The sequence below is a fragment of the Camelus bactrianus genome, chromosome 4 (assembly GCF_048773025.1).
Source record: "Camelus bactrianus isolate YW-2024 breed Bactrian camel chromosome 4, ASM4877302v1, whole genome shotgun sequence".
In the NCBI taxonomy this organism is placed as follows: Eukaryota; Metazoa; Chordata; class Mammalia; order Artiodactyla; family Camelidae; genus Camelus; species Camelus bactrianus.
In genome coordinates this window covers 65,386,741-65,405,184 of record NC_133542.1, presented here as the reverse complement: position 1 = coordinate 65,405,184, position 18,444 = coordinate 65,386,741, and the positions used below count along the sequence as shown (strand labels likewise).

The following is an 18,444-nucleotide window of genomic DNA, read 5'->3' as shown; positions in this document are numbered from 1 at the left end:
TTATTTTTAACTTCCCCTTAAATTTTTAATATTGTTATTATAAAGGTCTTTTACTTTAAAAAGTTCCTCGAAGGTAGATATATTATAAATAATCTGCAGATAGTTTTCCCTCAAGAACTCTGTGTAAATCTAATAATTTTCTTTTAAATTTCAGGTGTTATTAGCAGACGAAAGGAGTTCCCATACAGAGTACCATTAGATTTGGTCCCCAAAACAAAAGTCAAAAGGGTTGTGAGTGTAAAAGGTAAATTAACAAGTGCCATTTTTATTTCTTATTTCGTTTTGTGTTTCAAACAAAAACAAATATTCTCATGCTTACTTTATTTCTCCTCTTCTCTACTCAGTCTCATTTGCAAATCCACCTCCAGGAGAACTCTGTTCCTACTCCCACCTTCATATCCCCAGTCACTCTTCCAACTTGATTCATGTTCCCATTGTGGAGGTTGGGGGCTGTCGCTGGCCCAGGGACTTTTCTTAAATGAAGGTGCAGCTGCTTCCAGACTTAAAGGACTTTCCATGATCCTAGTGGCCAGTCCTGTTTCAGAGAAGGCTTTAGGACCTGCAGATGGTCCCAAGAAAGCAGCGCTGCTCTGCTAGAGTACCAGTACATTTGCAGAGTGGTGTTGTTAGTGGGTTTTATCCCTGGTCTCCAGCCTTTAAAAACTCAGTGACGTATCAAAATGATAGAATGTCCTGACTACATTTTATCTCAGGAAAACCTTGGAATCACAGAATGCTAGTACTGGAAAGAACTTTTTAAATCATGTCCAACTCTGTTGTTTTTTATATAAGAAATTGGTTTGCCTAGGATCTCATGATGAGGTATAGACAGAGCCCTCACGGCACTCATGGAGCATTCACAGTTCAGACTCTTTGCTTTACTTTAGGGATGTGATTGAATAATAGAGTTTATAATATCTAAAGCCATCAAGTTTGTGTGGCAACTAGTTGGCCATGTCCTCTATGCTATAATCTGCCCACCGTATTACACCATCTTACCCTCATATTACAGTGGTATTTTTAAGCCTGCCTCTGGTGTTTCTTTAAATCCATCTTCCTAACTAGATCCTTTTTTTTTCCTCTCCCCAGTTCCGAGAAGAAATTCAACTGCCAAGACAAAAAGGAAAAGATAGAGATGTTTGCTCTTATCTCTATTTAAAATATACTGTTACTCAGACATTAATAGAAATTTGATTGTATCTACTTTGATTTTTGTTTGTTTGTTTCAGGACTGCTTTTAGGTGAGATCATGTCTGCAGTTCTGAGTCAGGAAGGCATTGATACCCTTACCCACCTCCCCAAAGGGAATGCAGAAGCGGAGCTGATGAGCATTGTCCCAGTATTCTATGTTTTTCACTACCTGGAAGCAGGAGATAATTGGAACATCTTTTCTCCTAAGTCATTAACTCAGAAACAGAACCTGGAGAAAAAATTAAAAGAAGGTAAAAAAAAAAATCTATTTCACATACTGTACATTAAAATCTTGTGATTTATTTACACTAATAGTTTAATTAAATGAATATGTAAGTTATTAATTATACAAAAGTTTACTTGTAAAAGCATTTCAGCCACACACACACAAAAAATCATGAGATGGACCCTATTACACAAATAAATACTGTTTGCTGTAGCATTTTGGCTTAACTTACTAGAATTCCTGGATGAGAGACAAGACACCTGCATTCCAAACTCTACAGAGCACTTCCTTCCTTCTTGAATGAGCTCAAAATGTTCTACTTGATAATTCCCAATTCAAGAGATTCATATACTTCCTTAGAGAAGTTCAATGTTGGACAGAGCACATGCTTGCCGCCCAGCAGCAAAGGAAGTTTGCCGTTCCCAGAGGCTAGTAAAGCACTCTGAGTAGACACGGGGGTCACTGAAGCACTGTGTTCTCTTCCTGGTGCCTCACAGGGATGGTGAGCATCATGTCCTTCAAAAATCCGGACTATTCTTACAGCATGTGGAGAGGCGGAAGTGCGAGCACTTGGTAAGTAGAAGGTTTTGACTTGCATTTTCATATGGTAGTTAATTAACTAAAGAGCAGCAACCTTAATGGAAACTCTGTTCATCTAGTTGCTCAGGCTAAAAGCCAGGTCATCCTCCACTGCCCTCTTTCTCTTACGAGCCACATCTGATCCAGCAAATGCTTTTGGCTGCAGCTCCTTCTCACCCATCCCAACACCCCATCCTGATCCAAGCCATTCACATCTCTTCCCCAGGTATCAGCATGGCTGGCTCCCTTACCTCCCTCAAGTCTTTACCAACAGTCACCTTCTCAGTGAGGCCTCTATTAATCATTCTGTCTAAAATCACATCTCATTCCCATCCCAGCACTTCATATTCTTCTCCTCAGCTTTCCTTTACTCTTTAGAATTTATCACAAACATTCTTACTTACCTCACTTACCATTTGTCTCACCACTAGAATGTAAGCACCTACATATAGTAGGTGCTCAATAAGTACTTATTAGGTGAAGCGTCGTAACTTCCAAAATTCTGATGATTCGAGGGAAAGAGAGTCTGAGCTAATTAAATTCACATGGCAATTTATTTTCAAAAAACACTGTCATGCTTTGACAAATATTTAATAAAAACACTGTGAGAGGTGCTTTGTAGGTTCTACTGTATGACACACTTTTAAGAAGTTTACAATCTGGAATAATTGACTTTTAGATTATGCCTTTTAACTACTGAGAGCCCCCAGAATTTCATCCTTGACCCCCTTATTTTCTGGAATCTCTCCTTGTGCAATCTCATCTTTGCCCATGACTTCCGTAACTTCTATGCGGATGATTCCCTAATCTGTATCTTGAGGCCTAACTTCTTTCCTAAGCTCCAGATCCACATTTCTAGGGGCCTGGGAGCCAAAGGCCCTTCAAACACACTCTGGGCCAAATTCATTATTTTGTTCCTCTGTTCCCTCAGTCAGTGCATAACCATACTCTGTACTTTGTATTCTGCTGACCAAGTTTGACTCCTCTCTTTCCTTTTAGCTCTACATCCAATCAGTCACCAAGTCCCACAGATTGTACCTTAGAAGTGGGTCTAACCATGTGTGAATGGCACATTTTAAAAGACACATAGACTCCTGGAGGATAACACCCAGGATGCAGGGAGTGGGGGTTGATGCAGACCGGAACCACCACAGCAGGAGCTGGGAACAAAACACCTGGAGAACAGAAATCTCCACAAGAAGATGTGATAGCCTCTCAGGAAACCTCTAGAGCCTCTGAAGAGTTCTGGGCTAGACTGAGTGGATGGTGTTCAGTCAGAAACATAGAGTGCTTGGGTCCCACCTTACATCCAACTTCATAAGTTCCTTGAGAGAAATATATATATAGAAGAAAATGGCCAACAACTGAATACTTTACAAAAAAATTGAGGAAGATACAAAAAGTACAAAGAGTGATATTCATTTTTAGAAAAGAAAATTAAAACAAAAACTTTGGAAGGAGGGAGTCAAGGGGTCTGAGGCGCAAGGGCATCTGGCTCCTGGGCTGCTGAGTGAAGGAATCAGAGGGGAGGAATGGAGGTATAAGAGGCACCTTTGAGAGACGTCAGTAGAGACTGAAATTGCTTTTAGACTAAGTAATCACAAGAATTAAAGCTTCCTTGTGAGGTGGCAAGTTCTGCATCAAGGGCATGGCACAAGGGGAAGCAAGATCAACCTTCCCACGGATGCTGGGGAAAGGAATTTAGACCTTGACAGGGATTTAGACTGGATAGCTTGTGCACATTTTACAGTCTGGAATTTTATGACTTTGCTCTTCCACATCTCATGTCCATGGGCCGCTGCTTTGACTCAAAACTATTTATTTCACCACGATTGTCTTTGACTTTAAGAGAGTAATTTCTTTATCATCAGGCATCAACTTGCAGCTTGGGTAGGATAATGATGTTGTAATCACAGAAGATGTGCTGCTCACATTTGACTGTTTGGGGAGGTCTTCCTAAAATCTTCCCTGCCCTTGTAAAATGGTGACAGCTTACTTTGGAATGGCATGTTTTAAAGTGTTCTTTTCTTTCAAAGAATAAACACCGTATGAACTAAAACACACTAAGTTGAAAAATAAAAGGGATTCAATATCTAAATGCTTACTTACTTGATTTTGTCTTAAAGGTTAACAGCTTTTGCTTTAAGAGTACTTGGACAAGTAAATAAATATGTAGCTCAGAACCAAAATTCAATTTGTAATTCTTTATTGTGGCTGATTGAGAATTGTCAACTAGAAAATGGATCATTCAAGGAAAATTCTGAGTATCAACCAATAAAATTACAGGTAAGGAAACCAAATGCACAGGTGAGCCATGGTTTTATTTACAAGTTTGAGCTGTGTTCTTATCCATTTTAGGAGGATGAAGAAGAGAGGGGGACATATATGCAGTCCTGCAAAAAACTTCTATTGAGTACAGGCAAAGAATTTGATGATTCGGGGTAGGTCAGATAAGAGAGATCTGATCTAGCATAACAGGCATTAGTGGGTCACAGTGCATAGGCGCTAGAGATCTCAGGAACATGTAAAATGTACTAATTTGTCCACATATGCTTGGTATGGAATCTGCACCTGAACCTCAGAGCCTCCCCACAGGTCTAGGCTGCAAGGTATTGTCATGAAAATGAGAGGGATCCTATTTATACTCTGTTAGAAAGAGAGATTGGGGTCAGTTTATTTAAAAGTACAACAAGGTGTTATTTGAAGTTGAAATACCCTTACATACTTATATGCTTGAATTACAAATTGTCTCCAGAGTATTGCTACAACAGCTTCTACTCCTTAGAATGTTGTTTCTGTTTTTAGGATTCAACAGCTTGTATTTATTTATTTTGCCTGCCCCAGTCCAAGCCATTTCATATCAGGCATGAGCAGCCTCCCTGGCTGACAGGGGTCCCGGAGTAACCCTCTGCTGTGCCAATAACAGCTTAGGACCCCAACCAGAAGCGGGAGCAATTGACATCATCTAGGTGCTGTTTGAAGAGTAAAATACTCTTCTTAAGTTCCCACCCATCCATCCATCTATCTGCATTCATTCAACAACCATTCACTGAGCACGTAAAACATGCAAGGGTCTATTTTAGGTGCCACGGGGGAGGAAAAGTGGGAAGGATGGACCAGAGACTATCCCTGCCACAAAGGAGCTCGCACACTGGTCGGGAAAACGGGTTATAAATACTAACAACTCTAATCAAGCTGTAAGAGTGTGTGTGTGTGTGTGTGTGTGTGTGTGTGTGTGTGCGCGCGTGTGTTCATGTATTTGTTCAATAAATATGTATTGAATGAGTACTAAGTGCTACATGGAAGGGACATAACAGGTGTGGTCACTGGGGCCATGGAGGCCACAGTCTAGCAGAGAAGTCAGACACTAAGTAAGTGATTTCCAGTGTGTGATACTGGCTAAGAAAAGGGATAGATGGTTTCTTTGAAGGAAGGAGATCTAACCTAGGTTGGAGGAGTTGAGAAAATGAGTTGACCAGGCTCCTGAGAGCTAAGTAGGAGGAGGGCAGGAAGAGTGCTCCAGGTGGAGCGAACAGCGTGCCTGTTATTTTGAGGTGGAGAGAGAAAGTGGTTCATTGAAAGAGCTGGAGCCGAGAGGGCTGAGGGGTGAGAGGCACAAAACAAAGCTGGAGGGGTAGCTAGAGGTCACTTCGTGGAAGGTCTTATAAGCGATGCATTGGAATGTCACTGCCCTAAGAGGAAAAAATATGGGAGCACAGAGGCAGAAGAGTGCTTTATAGAGGAAGTGGCATTTTACCAGGGTCTTGAAGGAGAGGGTGAACTTGAACATGGCGAAGAGGTGTGAGGTGGAGCTGTGGGGTGGGGAGGCGGAGGAGGGGAGAGGGAGTGAAAGTGTATACCTAAGACCTTTGAGAAAGGGCAACTACGCTGACGGGAGTGCATGAAGGGAGAGGGCCAGACGGGGCCCCAAGTGGACACCAGAGCCCAGTCATGTCACTCTAAGGACAGCACTTCACTCTCCTTTTCAAACATGTTTTATTTTTAGGGTACCTTGCCTACTGAAGCCCGAGAGAAAACCTTGTATCTTACAGCCTTTGCTGTGATTGGAATTAGAAAGGCTTTTGATATATGCTCGCTGGTGGTAAGTAAGAATTTTCTTTCTCCAACACTCCTTTATTTATGCACCATATGCATGGGCAGGGACTTGAAAATACCTTCAACTTCAGGATTGAAGGATTTCAGAATTGTGATAGGTGTTAGAAAACATCTAGTCCCACCACTGGTTGACAACTGAGAAAACTGAGGCCCGTAGGAAAGGTGAACCTCGCTGTCCCGTGTCATAGGCTATTGAATCGTGACTTTGGAACTGGAACTCATAACTTCTAACTGTGATGAAAACATGACTCCACATCCCCTGCTTCCTTCTCTTATCTCTGCTAAGTCTTAGGCCAAGTATGTGAGTGTCGTTCTACGACCTGGAATACAGAGCCTTGAGACACTGTATCATGAAACCACCGAGGGTGCCCCGTACCATGTTTACTGCCTTGAGTTGGGCTGTCTCATTTCCTCGGAAGCTGAGGGGAGAAAGGAGAGGATCCACTTAAGAGGATCAACATAGAAGGTGCCAAAGGTTAACAGAGATGAGACCGTGATCTGGGAAGTAAATTAGACCTGTCCTTCAAACCAGCCTGCAGAACTGAGATGGACGAGCCCAAGGGGATTTGTAAGACTTGAACCACAAAGTTGTTTTCGTTGAGTTCAAGAGAATTGTTTTTTATATCTACATATAAAGTCAACAAGACAAAATAATCAACCAGGACCGGTTCCCAGGGGCCTAGAGGAGCAGTTGGCAGCGCCGGGTGGTACATGAGTGAGAGATGGATGGAGCTGGGAGAGATGGCTCCAGGCAAGGTGTTGGCCACCTTGCTTCCTCCTCACCCATTTTTCCAAAATAACTATTTTCATTGTCTCAGAACAAAATAATAGAGACTATTTTCCCAACAATCCTTAGGAACAAAAAGCACTTTGGCAGTTTGGCTCTTTTTCTCTGCTCCTTATAGTCTTATTTAGTAAAGCTCCTTTTGAAAATGTGAATCTGTCTCAGCTATGCTGGGGAAGAATGAGGAAAGCCACGCCTGAGCTTGGTGTTCCTTCCCAGAGGCTAGGTCTGATGTGGGAAGCAGAAACTAAATGGGAAAACCTCTACAGAGGAGGGGAGGATTCAGAAGCAAAAAGCTTAACCCAATTTGGCCAGTCTCATTTTCGTTTTTGAGGTTATGCTCTGTTCCTTCTCCCAGAGGGTTTGCTTCAGCCAGACACTATCCATTTCCATTAGGTCACTTCTCTTTCCACCCTTCATCCTTCTTGTCTGCCCCAGGGTGCTGCAACCTGGGAGTGGTTCCCATCAGTTGACAGGTTGATGCTTGACAAAGAAACTTAGGTATCTTCTGCTCTTGTTTCCAGAAAATCAGCACAGCTCTAACAAAAGCTGAAACCTTTCTGCTTGAAAATACCCTCTCGACCCAGAGCACCTTTACGCTGGCCATTGCTGCTTACGCTCTTTCCCTGGGAGATAAAACTCACCCACAGTTTCGTTCAATTGTCTCAGCCCTGAAGAAGGAAGCTTTGGTTAAAGGTATGACTCATTCCTGACATTTATTCAGCAAGCGTCGACTAAGCATGTAGCGTCTGCTAATTCTGGGAAGGGGCGGCGGCGTGCAAGGTGGAGTGAGAAACAATCCCTGCGCTCAAGGAACAAGCCGTCACAGTGCAGTGTGATAAGCACTGTTATTCATGGATTTATTCGCTCCCTCAGCACATATCTATGCAGTACCTCCTGTGCACCAGGTACTATTTTAGGCTCTGGAGATGAAGCAACAGACAAAAAAATGATAATCATCATCATAATCCAGGCCTTCATGAAACTAACATTCTAGCTAGAGATAAATATGATAAATAAGTAAAACACTGCATATAGTGAATAGGTTAGTGGTGACTGATATAAAGGAAACTAAAGCAGGGGAGGGAGACACGGCCAAGGGGGCGATGTGTAATTGTAGATGGGTGAGGTGAGGCTTAACCTCACTAAGGAGATGGTATTTGAGTCAAGACCTGAAGGAGGTGAAGAAGTGAGCTGGTGGCTCTCTGGAAGGGTGTTTCCTGGTGGAGAAACAGCTTGTGCAAGTGCCTGAGGTAGGAGCATGCCTGGTGCTCCAAGAAGGCAAGGAGGCCAGTGTGGCTGGAGAGCAGTGAGATGAGGGGTAGGAAGTGATGTCAGGGAAGGGAAGGGTGAGGGAGTGCCATGTAACCCTCGGAGGTCGTTGCAGGAGCTCTGCAGGACTCCTGTGACAGTTGTGCGACGTACAAAGCACCCAAGCAAGCAGGTGAACTGAGGCTGAAATCCAGCCTGTGCTCCGCTCCCCCAGCCATGCACCCCAATTTGGGTCAGCTTCTACTCAGCACGGTGCTCCTGTCGCAGTGATATCAAGGTGCTGTAGGCACCAGTGGGAGCCTCAGAACCTTACCTTCTACTTCAAGTGAGAAGGGAAGCCATTGAAGGATTTTGAGCAGAAGAGTGCATGACCTGGCTTATATTGTACCAGGCTGACCGCGAAGGGATGTATTTCATTTTGAAGAATAAAGATATTGCTTCCTATGGATCATGAGTAAGGAAACAGAGAGGAGCATGGGCCATTGGCCAACGTGCCTATTCCAGCACCAGCATGATTGGGCACTTCTGAGCCCTCTCCTGGCTGAGGTTTCCTAAAAGTTTAATAAATCTTACATGAGGTTCATCACTAATCTACAAAATTTGACTTCTGTCATCATTTAAAAATGACTGAATCTTAACAAATACCTCAAAACCCACTTGTATAATACTTTTTAAACAACACAAAAGAAATGTCTTGGGTATTATAAGAAATGGATCATAAAGTCATAGAATTTAAGAGCTAGAAGGGAATTTAATCATTCAACTAATGTTTGAGCTGGATGTATCTTGAAAAACCCAGCCTTTCATTCTAAATGCAGCCTCCAGGAGGGAGGGCTTTGGACTTTTTGTCCAAAGTCGTGCAAATAATGGAATTCTGCATTGTCAACGGACACATCAGAATTTTGACTAATCTTCAAAAATGATTTCCAAATATGCTTTACTATTTTTTAAAGATTATTCTTCAAAAAGGACTTGTGGTGACAGCTTTAACTTACTAGAGCAATAAATAAATAAATAAATAAATAAATAAATAAATAAATAAATAAATAAATAAATAAATAAATAATTTAGAAGCTAATTTATGGAAAGTGCTGCATATATGACATTGTCTTTAGTGTTTTAAACTGGGAGTAGGGAACAGAAGACTAGACTAAGGCTCTGGGTGTGATCGCATAATTTCCAGGATGTAGACTTTATTCTGACAGGGAGAAAAGTTCTCTAATTTATTTTGTAGTGTTGATAATGACAATAAGCCTTTGTATGTGTTTGGTGCTTTCTGGTTTATAAAAACATTTACATTTGGTATCTCACTTGATTTTCACTGCAAGAAAAAAAGTACCATCTACACTTAAGGAGACTGAGTCCCACAGAACTAAAAGAATTTGCCCAAGTTGACAGGCTCAGTTAGTAGCAGAGTAGAGCCTGGAACCTAGGATTACTAATTCCCAATTTTCTGCCCTTTGCACTCTACCATACTACCCCTCCCTAGGGCACGTGGACGTTCCATGCTGACCTTCCTAAATAAAGACAAGCAGCCCTGTGTTAAGGGATCTTGTTTTGCATTGGTCACCTTGAGAAAGTTCTTCTTACAAAAGAGCAGGAAGCTTCTGGAAACCAGAAGGCCACTACCAGAAGAAATGTCTAGAAACCTGCTAGAATTGTTATGCCAAATCCACATCCTCATCATATTAACCAGTGTGATTTGTTGATGTTCAGGCAATCCACCCATTTATCGTTTTTGGAAAGGTAGTCTGCAACAGAAAGACAGCTCTGCACCTAATGCTGGTACAGCGCAAATAGTAGAAACCACGGCCTATGCCTTACTTACCAGTCTGAGCTTGAAAGAGATGAATTATGTTAACCCAATCATCAAGTGGTTATCGGAAGAGCAGCGGTATGGAGGTGGCTTTTATTCAACCCAGGTAACATTTCTTTGTCTTGTTTCATCCTCCAGGAGACATTTTTAGTGCCTCCCACACCACGTTCCATACTCCTTGTGGCCTCCATGCTTTTGTCACCACACAGGCAAACCACAGATATGAATAAATGACTAGCATCAAGAACCCTAAGAGATTATCTGCACTGACACCCTCATACAGAGGAGGAAGTCAGCCCCAGGAGAGTCATTTGGAGAGTTAGTGGCAGAGCCAAAATCAAAACTCATGTCTCGTGATTCTAAGCCCAGTACTTCCTTTATGATTCTTAATTACCATGGAGGGCTAGGAAGGCTATGTTAAATCCTATGTAATAAACAGTAGCTGCCATGCAAACCAAGGTACTGATGTTCCCTTCCACAAAAATAAATAAAAGCAAGAGCAGTTCTGGTTAATATGTTTATCTGTCCATGTACTAATGTAAACTCATTTGAGCATGTATATTTTATGTTATAACTAACTATTATGTGATGTATAATACACATCCATATTCAAGTTTATCTCACGTGTTAGCATCTTCCCTGTTCCCTGGATGTTTGGGCCATGATGGAGTGTGTGTGTATACGTATATAAAATTCAGGGCTAGAAGCGTCCTTCAGGGTGACTTTAGCGATCGTCTAATCTGGAGGGGCAAATGTGTTTTTGTCATGAGTATGACTGGAGGCTTACTTAGCAGAAAAGAGGGCCCCATTCATCAGCACTGGCTGCATAGACACAGAGAAAAAAGGGTAGACATGAATTTGATATCTCTGATCTAGTCACATTTCCTAATTTCGTGGATGAGGAAGATGAGGTCCAGAAAAATAAAGTTCACCCATTTATTCCCTCAACAAATACTTGTTGAATAGTTACCATGTGTGTGCCTCCTCAACAGAGAGGATGCCAAGAAAGATATACTGCTTGCCCCTGTGAATCTTACACTGCAGTGGGGGAGGCCAATGATAAGCTATACATAAAAGTACTACAAACTGAGATGAATGCTCTACAAGGCAGAGGGAGGAACATTAAGACAGAGTGATGGGAAGGGGGAGCTTCTTTATGGCTTCACTGTAGAGGTATTTAAGCTGAGACCTAAGGTTGAGGAGATGCATAGTCATGGGAGGAGCTGGAGACATTCTGCAAAGAGCAACTTGCCTGAGGTCATGCACTCAGGACTGTGGAGAACTGGGACCTGAGGCCACACTTCCTTCCTGTCCCTGCTAACAGCAGCATCCCTCCGGGACAGGGAGAGATCTTCCTTCCACCTCCTCAGGAACCCTTAACCGGTTTCACTCAGTCAGCTGGAGTTTAATCTCCAGGCAACGCTGACTTACCCTCTCATAAGAAAGGGTATTTGTAAAGAGGGAGCATGTAAGTAAGTAAACCTATTTTTGTGTCTTGCTGATTGTCGGTAGGATACAATTAACGCCATCGAGGGCCTGACCGAGTATTCACTCCTGGTTAAAAAACTCCGCTTGAATATGGATGTCAAAGTTTCTTACAAGCATAAAGGTGACATCTACCAATATAAGATAACGGAGAGGAATTTCCTTGGAAGGCCAGTAGAGGTAAATAAAGGACTTTTTATAATATTTTATAACTGGATGGGACCTTTGACATCATCTGCTCCACCCTTCTTTTACAAACGTAACTCTTCACTCCCTGAACATACAGTGAGTACCTACTATGTCCTACACAGGGATGCCTGCTCTATCCTGGGCACTAGGGGTTCAAAAGTAAAGCACAGAGAACCCTTGTGCTGTGGAGGAGACAGTCATTTAAACAAAGAGCGAAAAATAAGATCTTTGCTAGGGATGTGGAAGGACAGAGGGGAGCCCTCCTGAGCCAGGCTGAGAGGTGGGAGGAGTTTGTCAGAGGTATCCGGGTGAGCTGGTTAAATCTGGAAGAATCAGGAGTTAGCCAGCTGAAGAAAAGGGACGAACATTCCAGATACAGAGAACAGCACACACGAAGGTTTGGCAGTAGAGTAAGAGAGAAGACGCATTTGGGAGCCTGCCAGTGGTTCCACCTGACCCCAGTAACACATGCAGACTGTGGCCACGTGGGAAATGGCCTGCAGGTCCCCTGACAGCATACCCCATGTTCTTCGCTACTACTGGATTTTTTAAATTGAAAAACCTTGACGGCCGATGAGAATTTCCTAAAGAAAAAGACACATCGGAAAAACTAGGCTCTAAATTGAGAACAGTAGCTGTCGGTGTACAGCTACTAACACATGTTTTTTCTAATGACCACATTTTAGATTATTTTAAGGTATATTTAAATATACAAATAAGTAGAAATAGTTCTTACTGTCCATATCCTATAAATCTGTGCTTATGAAGAGTAAATAAGCATGAGAAATGATATTGAATGCAAAAATCTTTCCAGGTGCCTCTGAACGATGACCTTGTCGTCCTCAGTACTGGACAAAACAACGGCCTGGCTACGGTGCATGTGAGTATTTCCTGAAGAGCCAGCTTGATTGGGGCTATATGTCGGCTTATACCAAGTAACATAAAAGAAAGGGACTTTGCCACAGAGTTTCAGAAATCTGGGGTTTGGTAACCATGACTAAGGTAAGAGTCACTTACCATTCTTTCTAGCTATCTTGGTAGCTGTCCCCACAATTTCTTTTTGAAAATGGCTTTATTAATCTTTATATGCATGTAGTCTGTGTATTTGTGGAAATTGTATATATATATATATATACAATTACAAAGCAAGATAAATAATTTATATATTTTTATTTATTTATGTATACATACAACATATATGCATGTACACACATGCATACCAATTTCTGTGGTTAGTAACAGTCACACCTCGTTTATCCAGCATCACTGCAATTTATGTATACATGGAAGGGTTTAAGTTTCTTTTATTTTATCTGTAGATTGCATGGATACACATAAACAGCTTAGAAAAACTTGTGACTGCCAAATGGCTAAAATAAAATAAACTACATATTCTGAGCATAAATTCACATCCTATTGGCTATTAATTGGGTTCTCTAGTCCGTGTATTCCTTCAAAGACTGTTTATAAGGTTGCATGAGGGTGGGGGAGATGGATTGTCCACTTTTCTGTCACTTTTAGTTGCTCTCACTATACCTACTTTTGGCAGCGCCCCTGCCCTTCCATGCACACCTATAACTGGTTGTTACCACGGTGGTTTGTGGGATGGGGAAAAACCAGCCTTTGTGGCCTTGTGGTGTTATGCATAAAATTAGAGTGTACAGGCACAAGAATGAACGTCTTTAAAACTTTTCTGTAGTCAGGTGCTCAGATTTGACTGCACGGAATTTGGACCAAGGTTCTGCCTGGCCTGAGATTGTTTTTTTGCTTATTTTGGGCTTCTCAGCTATGTTCCCGATTGTGGAGTTTGCTGAAAGTCCAGCTGCTGGGAAAGGGGGTCTTTAATATGCACCGCCTGCACTGGATGATGAAAACACTCCAAGCATCCATTTGCAGCAGCACTAACACCTAATACCTTTTCCACTCCCCATTTTAAACAGAGTCTTCTTGTTTACTTGTTCCTGATATAGGTAAAAACTGTGGTTCACAAAACCAGTACCTCTGAAGAAATTTGCAGCTTTCATTTGAAAATTGAAACCCAGGATATCGAAGGTAAAACAGCAGGATTTACACTGTAATTTTGACTAAGTGTAAAGAATGCCAAAGAGCTTCCCTGATTAGGAAAAATGTGCTAAATCAAAACACAAAATTTCCCTTTTATTTCTTAATTAAATTCTTTATCAGGTTGACATCTGAGTAAACATTACTGCCATTGTGGGGGCAGTGGGTAATTAGATTTACTTATTTATAATCTTTTTTTATTTAACAGAGGTACTGGGGATCAAACCCATGACCTCGTGAATGCTAAGCATGCCCTCTACCACTGAGCTATACCCTCCTCCCTTTTACTGCCATTTATTATAATAGAGGTTACTTTTGAATAATAGCTGTAAATTGATATTAAATAACAACAAGCTAAACGTATGTACTCTTGATCCAGAAATTTTTTGGACTGAAAATTACTTTTAAGACTGTAACTAGTTGTAAAGCCACAGAAAGGTCTAATTTCAGAACCTTGAGTTTCTGTTATTTTTGTGTGTCAGCCTTCCGTTCCTGGGCCCTGAATTTCTCTCATCACTCTGTTCGGTTTCCAACCCTTATCCTTTATGTATTCCAAGGAGTCTGGCGAATGCACTTTTCTCTGCCCCCATTTTCGACTTGGTCTCTTCAGGACTTAGGATCTTTCCTTAAAGTGCCCTTCTTTTCTCTACCCATGGCCCTCACATCCCTCTTCTAGTGGGTTAGTTCTCTCCTCCAGGTCCAGAAGTAAGTCCATCTGCATACCCCAGTCCTCCCTCCTCTACCCTTGGCCCCGGAGTCAGGGATGTCTGCTGTTCCTCTGCCCCGATAACTTCTGTTTGTAGTCCAGAGGCCTGTTTCCACAGGAAATTTCCAACTGCTTGAGAATCCAGGCATTAGCTCTTCCTCCCTGTAACCTCCCCCAAACACGTTACCAACCCCTACTTACCTAAAATAACTCCTTCCTTAAATTGTAAATTTTTAGAAAGCAGAAAACTGTTCTAATGATTTCAAGACTTTCTAGGGTTGTCAGTAGCCACGAATCTCCATTCAAGTCCCCCGAAGTGCCAACTTCCAAATCACAAATCATCTTTGTGTGTTCAGAGACCTGCTCTTTTATGATTCTGTTCCGAGAGGTTCCAGAACAGCTAAAAACAGTTTACACTTATTTCTGTTTGTTTGTTTGTTTGTTTGTTTGTTGTGTGTGCCAGTTTCCAGCTATAGCTACTCGGACTACAAGCGCATAGTGGCCTGTGCCAGGTAAGCCTGTTTCCCTCAAGGGAAGTGTCAGTTTCAAGGTCTCACATCTGCTATAGTATTATTTCTTCAAATCTTTTTGAAATTTTAAGAATGTCCAGAAGATACAAAATTGTTCACTTTTAAAATATGGAACATAACTTGTATTCTTAAATAGCTATCTACTGCACAGAACAGCTTTGTTTTGCTCATATATAGTTTTCCCTTTCTATTTTGGCCCTCTTCTAATTCAAACATGTAATAGTAAATGTTTTGTCTTCCGGAAAGTAGAGATGTGACATGTAAGTATTAGGGTAAGAAAGAGCAAAAGATTCTCTCAGAAGCAACTCCCACTCTCTTAAAAAAAATCACATTCACCCAGCAAAATCCCCGGCTGGTGTCAGGCAGCCAGTGGTTCCTAAGTCAGGATGCACATCAAATTTTGTTGGAGAACTTTTAGAACTACTCAAAACTCCGACCTTGCTCCTGGAGGGTCTTCTAAGGGCAGCCCGGGTCCCGGGTTGATAACCACTGACGCTGAACCTTTAACAGACGAACTCCAGGCCTGAATTAGCCACTGTATTTATTTCCTATTGCTGCTGGGTAACAATTTACCATAAACGTAGCAGCTTAAAACAACCCAGATGTATTTATCTTGTAATTCTGGAGGTCAGAAGTCCTAAAATCAAGATGTCATCAGGGCCACAGTCTTCTGGAGGTTCTTTGGGAGAATCCAAGTTGTAGCTTTTTCTAGATTTTAGAGGCAACCTGCTTTCCTTGGCTTGTAGGCCCCTCCCTCCATCTTCAAGGCCAGCAGCACAGCATCTTCCAATCTCTCTCTCTGACTCAGACCTCTGCTTCCATCATCATATCTCCTTCTCTGACCCTTCTGCTTCTTTCCCTTATAAAGACCCTGGTGGTTACATTGGGCCCACCCAGATAATCAGGAGAATCTCCATAGTTCAAGATCCTTAACTTAATCACATCTGCAAGTCCCTCATGCCATATAAGGTAACAAATTCACAGGCTCAGGGGATTAAGAGATGGACATCTTTGAGGGCCATCATTCTGCTGACCAAAGCCACCATCCTAAAATACTTAGGAAACTATAGGTTTTTGAAAGTCTGTGTACACACCTTAGTGATCACACAGAGTGAATAAGTTAGTGGCAGAGCCAGGACTAGAACACGGGCATCTTCCTCCTTCTTTTCACCACCCCTTTAGTACCTCCTTGTGTTGTGCTGTGTTCTATTTCCTTAACACTTCCTATTCTCAACAACAATGATTTCTATGGCTGGTATTTTGCTATTTTTTCTTATAATTACACATGATACAAAGCACTCAGTATGGATAACTTAGAAATTCCATAGAGTTGTATCATAGATTAGAGCTGTAAAGGATTTTAGGGCCAATATAGTAATTCCCTTATTTTAGAAATAAAGAAACTGAGACCCCCAAGAAGTGAAGTAACCTGCCAAGTTCTCACAAAGTTAGAAACAGAGCCAGGGCCTCAAACTCCAGACCCTGATGCCCAGTCTAGTATCTAAACCACCTCCTTCCAATCACTGTAATCTGAGACTGCTGACCTCAGAGAACAGCACATTGTTTCTTACCACCTCCTTCTCAGCCATTTCCTAGCCTTGTTTGTGGTCCTCAGCCCAGTCATTGTCGGGATTCCATCATCAGCTAGCCTGGCTCAAAATCCCTCCTTCCTTCCTTAGCCAGTCTCTGCTCTCTGTTCCCCCTCACACACCCTTCCTCACTTCTGAATGCCTTTCCATTAAGGTCACCCTTTCCCAGGCAGCTCCCTTCCTGCCATTCCTACTCTTGAGTACCTTCTCCTGGGGGAAGGGGACATGACCACCATTGAAATCCATAGCACTTGTCGCAGGGAGGTATGAGCAAACTTGCTGTGGGCAAAGCTAGAATCAGTGTATGGGACCTACAGGGAGGCACCCAGACTCTGACAGTGGAGCTGGACACGTATGGGGCAGCCTCTGCCATGAAGGTCACGTGACCTTCAGCAAATCAGCTTCCTTCTCCAGGCCTCTTCTGTACGGCAAGGATATTGGACTCTGATCTCAAAGTGCCTTTCAGGTCTAATGTTCCACAGCTCTGCTATATACAAAAACACTCTCATCAAAAATTTATTCATTTGAATTCACTGATAGGACACCTAATTCCAGAATGTTAATATACAAAAGAAAGCAATAGAGATGTAATATTGAGTATTCTATACCTTAGTTTTTATAAACTGGGGATGGAATGTTCAAAAAAAAAAAACAAAACAAAACCAGGTGGGACATGGTTTTGGCTGTGTGATGCTGAAGTTAGGTTGGATTAATTCCAAATGTTACTATTAGTACTTATTTATGTGGGAATTCTTTGCCGTCCAATATTCTCTCTACTGATTAAAAAAAAAATGCCAGCACGCAGTTTCAATGTTCAGAGGGTCTCTTTCGTGTATTTAGCTTTTTATAGCTCCTCTATTGTATTCATAAGAAAGAAAAAAGGATTTCATTTCTCTCCTTCCCTCAGAACAAAATGCCTTTGGGAAAGATTGCTGTCTTTGGCAGCAGGCAAAGGGCTTCTTAAAAGGAAGGTTTCTGTTCCATGGTTGAAACAGTCACCATGGCAACCCGTCATCAAGGCTCCAGCAACTTTTCATAGACACTCTCCACTCAGGAGGCCCTTTTCCATCCTGTTGACAGAGTATTTGCATCTGTGAGCAAGAGTTCTCTGCTCCTGGTGACACTCACCCACCCAATTAGGGAGATGCTGGATGTCGTATTTCAGTTCGAAGTTGCCTTATATTTTGTTCTAAATTGTTAATTTGATGAAGAATGGGGTTGAGTTTTTATAAGCCAGAAATTTTATAATATTTAAATTTTTATGGTAAATGTTACATCTAAAACTTCTAAGAGGGTCTGCTTTTTATATGCTCAATAAGATGACTGGGGAAGAGAGACCCCTTGCCACCTCATTAACTCAGATAATACCCCCCATTTCACTCTTACTTATTCCTTAGGTGAGATCAGTTCATTCTCCCCCTTATGAAGCCTTCTTCTTCCCAGGCTTTTTCTTTAATCCTGACTGCTCTCTCCAGCTCGCTCTCAAATGTTCAGCTGCCTTTCTTGAATCTTAAGGTGAGGCTGGAATCTGAAACTCAACCTTTGCAGAACCACACTCCTGGCCAGTCCCTACCCTACCAACCTGCTCCTCTTTTAAGTCTCCTAACTCTGCTTAATTGTAGCATTAAGTCTCTTTGCCTCTCAAAACGAAGACTTGGAGTTATAATGATAAATTTAAAACATAAGTTTATACTTCTTCAAAGTTAATTTTCCAAATAAGAAAATGGGCTCTGGAAAGGAAAATAACTTGTGGAAATCTCTTGGCAGAACTGGGATAAAACCCAACTTTTCTGATTCCTCCTTTCAGTCTTCTTTTCTCTCATACCAGAAACACAAAAACAAAATAAACCAGGCCTCTGCTTTTACCCCCTTTGCCTGTCTCCTTAGCTTCCCCACAAGC

General features: G+C 41.9%; 1 protein-coding gene across 2 annotated transcripts in view; it reads left to right on the top strand.

The window, feature by feature from the left end:
* Positions 1 to 18,444, top strand: part of C5 (complement C5) — a 75,586-nt gene that overhangs the window by 45,520 nt on the left and 11,622 nt on the right. For both annotated transcript variants that reach the window (XM_074362130.1, XM_074362129.1), the window contains exons 23-33: positions 155 to 244; positions 1,230 to 1,442; positions 1,915 to 1,990; positions 4,123 to 4,282; positions 6,003 to 6,098; positions 7,421 to 7,592; positions 9,885 to 10,090; positions 11,497 to 11,649; positions 12,473 to 12,538; positions 13,629 to 13,710; positions 14,889 to 14,937. In XM_074362130.1, the coding sequence (XP_074218231.1) occupies positions 155 to 244; positions 1,230 to 1,442; positions 1,915 to 1,990; positions 4,123 to 4,282; positions 6,003 to 6,098; positions 7,421 to 7,592; positions 9,885 to 10,090; positions 11,497 to 11,649; positions 12,473 to 12,538; positions 13,629 to 13,710; positions 14,889 to 14,937 (1,363 nt within the window). The remainder of the gene's footprint in view (positions 1 to 154; positions 245 to 1,229; positions 1,443 to 1,914; positions 1,991 to 4,122; positions 4,283 to 6,002; positions 6,099 to 7,420; positions 7,593 to 9,884; positions 10,091 to 11,496; positions 11,650 to 12,472; positions 12,539 to 13,628; positions 13,711 to 14,888; positions 14,938 to 18,444) is intronic.